Source organism: Homalodisca vitripennis, chromosome X, assembly GCF_021130785.1.
Source record: "Homalodisca vitripennis isolate AUS2020 chromosome X, UT_GWSS_2.1, whole genome shotgun sequence".
Classification (NCBI taxonomy): domain Eukaryota; kingdom Metazoa; phylum Arthropoda; class Insecta; order Hemiptera; family Cicadellidae; genus Homalodisca; species Homalodisca vitripennis.
The window spans coordinates 12,895,768-12,898,478 of NC_060215.1; the positions used below are offsets into that span (position 1 = coordinate 12,895,768).

At 35.6% G+C, this 2,711-nt stretch overlaps 1 protein-coding gene across 1 annotated transcript; it reads left to right on the top strand.

Annotated features, from left to right (window-relative positions):
- Positions 1–397: 397 nt before the first annotated feature.
- Positions 398–871, top strand: LOC124369366. Its single transcript, XM_046827357.1, has one exon. It carries the CDS (start codon positions 398–400, stop codon positions 869–871), a length of 474 nt encoding a protein of 157 aa, XP_046683313.1.
- The last annotated feature ends 1,840 nt before the right edge of the window (positions 872–2,711 follow it).

The window sequence follows — 2,711 nt, forward strand, 5'->3', positions numbered from 1 at the left end:
AAACTCAAGTGTCTGGTGACGTCCAGTTAAATAAGATCGGAAGCCACCCCTTTGATCTGGTCATGTTTCTCAAAAAGCCGTTCATAGAAAACCATATCAAAGCATATAAGCAGATACAAGAATATAACCCTGAAAATTTTCTTTTAGGTAATAATGTAAGTTCAATTTTTGAAAAGTAAAGCGTTACAAAGCATGTATGGTGTCTTAATCCTACGCAATCCTTGAAGATGTTCATAGATGGTGTATTAGAAACAATATGTCTGTGAACCCCAGCAAGTACTCAGTTATCACATATCATAGGAACAAGTCTCCTTTGGTTACTTCTTATTTCATCTCTGGTTCCCAAATTTCAAGAACCCAACATGTAAAAGACTTGGGTGTTTACTTTCAAAATGACATGGGGTTTTGTATACACTTGAACCACATCTGCAATCGAGCCAAAAAAATGTTGGGTTTTATTACAAGGTTCTCCGGCGGCATCAGTAGTCCTGCTGCGCTTTGTTCCCTGTACTCTTCTTTGGTGAGGCAGCTTGTGGAATATGCCAGTCCTGTGTGGTCCCCTTACACAACCGGTGCTAAGATGAGACTGGAGGGACTTCAACGCCGCTTCGTTCGCTTGGTTGGTGTCCGGCTTGGTTTCAACTACATGGAGGTTCCGGTTCGGGCTTTGTCCTGTGAGCTGAATCTTCCTTCCCTTGCTCTTCGTCGTGATGTCGCTGATTTTGTCCTTCTTCTGAAGATAATCAACGGACTAATACAGTGCCCTGACCTTCTAGCTGAGATCGACTTTAGGGTTCCAACGAACGCCAGATCTCGTGATCTCCTGAGTCGTAGATATCACCTCACGAACTTTGACTTCAACAGTCCCTAGCAAGACTTGTCTGCCTGGGGAATCTAGTGGCCGCGGAGTGTGATCCCTTCTTCGACGGAATTCCTCAAATCCGAATTCGGGCCTTCAGAATTCTAAGCATCAGTGATACTTAATACTTGTCGTTCCTGTAGGTAGTGTCCAGTCCTGCGTATTATTGTTTTTTTTTTTTAATTATATATATATATATATATATATATATATATATATATATATATATATATATTTCTCTTGTGTGTTTAATCCTTGTCAATTATTGTTGTTATTATTTTGTTGAAAGTTTGTTATAGTTGTATGTATATAAATATATATATATATATATATATATATATATATATATATATATATATTTAATGTTTTTCTTTATATATAGTTTATTTTTTCTCTACTGCTTTAATTATGTTGTTAATGATTTTGTTGATTTATTATCATTATAGCTTTATATAGATTTTTTGATGTTATAACCTTTATAGTCTATTTACCAAAGTATTATTAAATTTATAATTATTGTTAATATCTTGTTGAAAGGTTTTTGTTATATATCTTTATGCATATTTCACTCTGTTATCCGTCATTTAGTCTGTTTTGCCACGCACTGGTTTTGTTTTCTGATCAATAATTGCTAAACTTGTTCAATTTTTCTTTTTTTTTTAACTCTATGTTAATTTAATAGTAGATCAGGTCAGCATTGTCTAAGTCTTGAGCCTTATGTTATTGGTATATTTATGTACGAGTTGGCTGCTTGCCGTTAATAAATAAATAAATAGATAAATAAGCCCTCTCAGGGAAGACTTAGCATTATCATTTAGAGACACTTCTCTGAAAATTTGTTGCTGTTGGATTTGGTAGTTAGATACGAATATGCTCTAGTGCTTGGAAGCATACTTGGCAGATAACTACATTTTCTAAAGCAGTTGGGCACCAAACAAATTAGCTCTGTTCAATCTCCTGGGTGTGGTATCTTTCTAGCCTGTTGTCATATAAGACAGGGAAAGTATGAATTTTCCAGTAATTTAGTGAGGTATTCAGCAAAAGCTTGTACTTTAAGCTCTTCACCTAAGAAGAAAGTACCGTTCCAGCACCATCTTTCGTAACTTTCAGTTTCTCCTCATTCTTGTATGTGTAATCTGGACATACTTCCACTTCAAAATCAACATACTTATCAGTAGGAGAGATTTTCAGAATCTATTGAGTAGAGTTGATGATCTCTGTGTGTGCTTTTCTAGATTTAGCAGGTTTCTTTTACAATGCCTACTTTTCAACTATGGTTCGCTGTTTGAAAGTAGAACTAGAGCATTTCCTCTAGCTGAACTCGTTACTTTGAGATAAGCGTTGTCAGTCACGTGTAGTGTGAATTCGTAGTTGTAAACGGTATTATTTCTGAAGGAATAAAGTGCTCATCTCTGGCGGACATAAATGTTGCTATACGGACAACTATGGTAAGATCTTACATTTAGAAAATACGAGGCTTGTCAGATTGATGACTAATGAATAGAGTATATGACATTAATCTCTTAGATTTTAGAGGACTTTAAGTTCAACCTAGGACACAGTGCATAGGCAATCTCTAGCCAATAGGGAATGTTTCCCTGAGAAATAAATCGAACGTAAGGTGCGCTAGTTTTTGTGAAGGTCGACTTTATTATTTGATGTTTTAACCCTTAGATTACCCCGTCGGGGTATCAACATATCAAATGATACTTTTTATAAGATCTTACTTTTATTTGAATGGAACAACTAAACCCAATCGTGAAACACATAAATAAACCATCGGCAGCTCTCCATGTACAGACTCTTAAGTAGCGACTTTCAATTGTCTTTATCTAGTCGTCTTATAGTGATA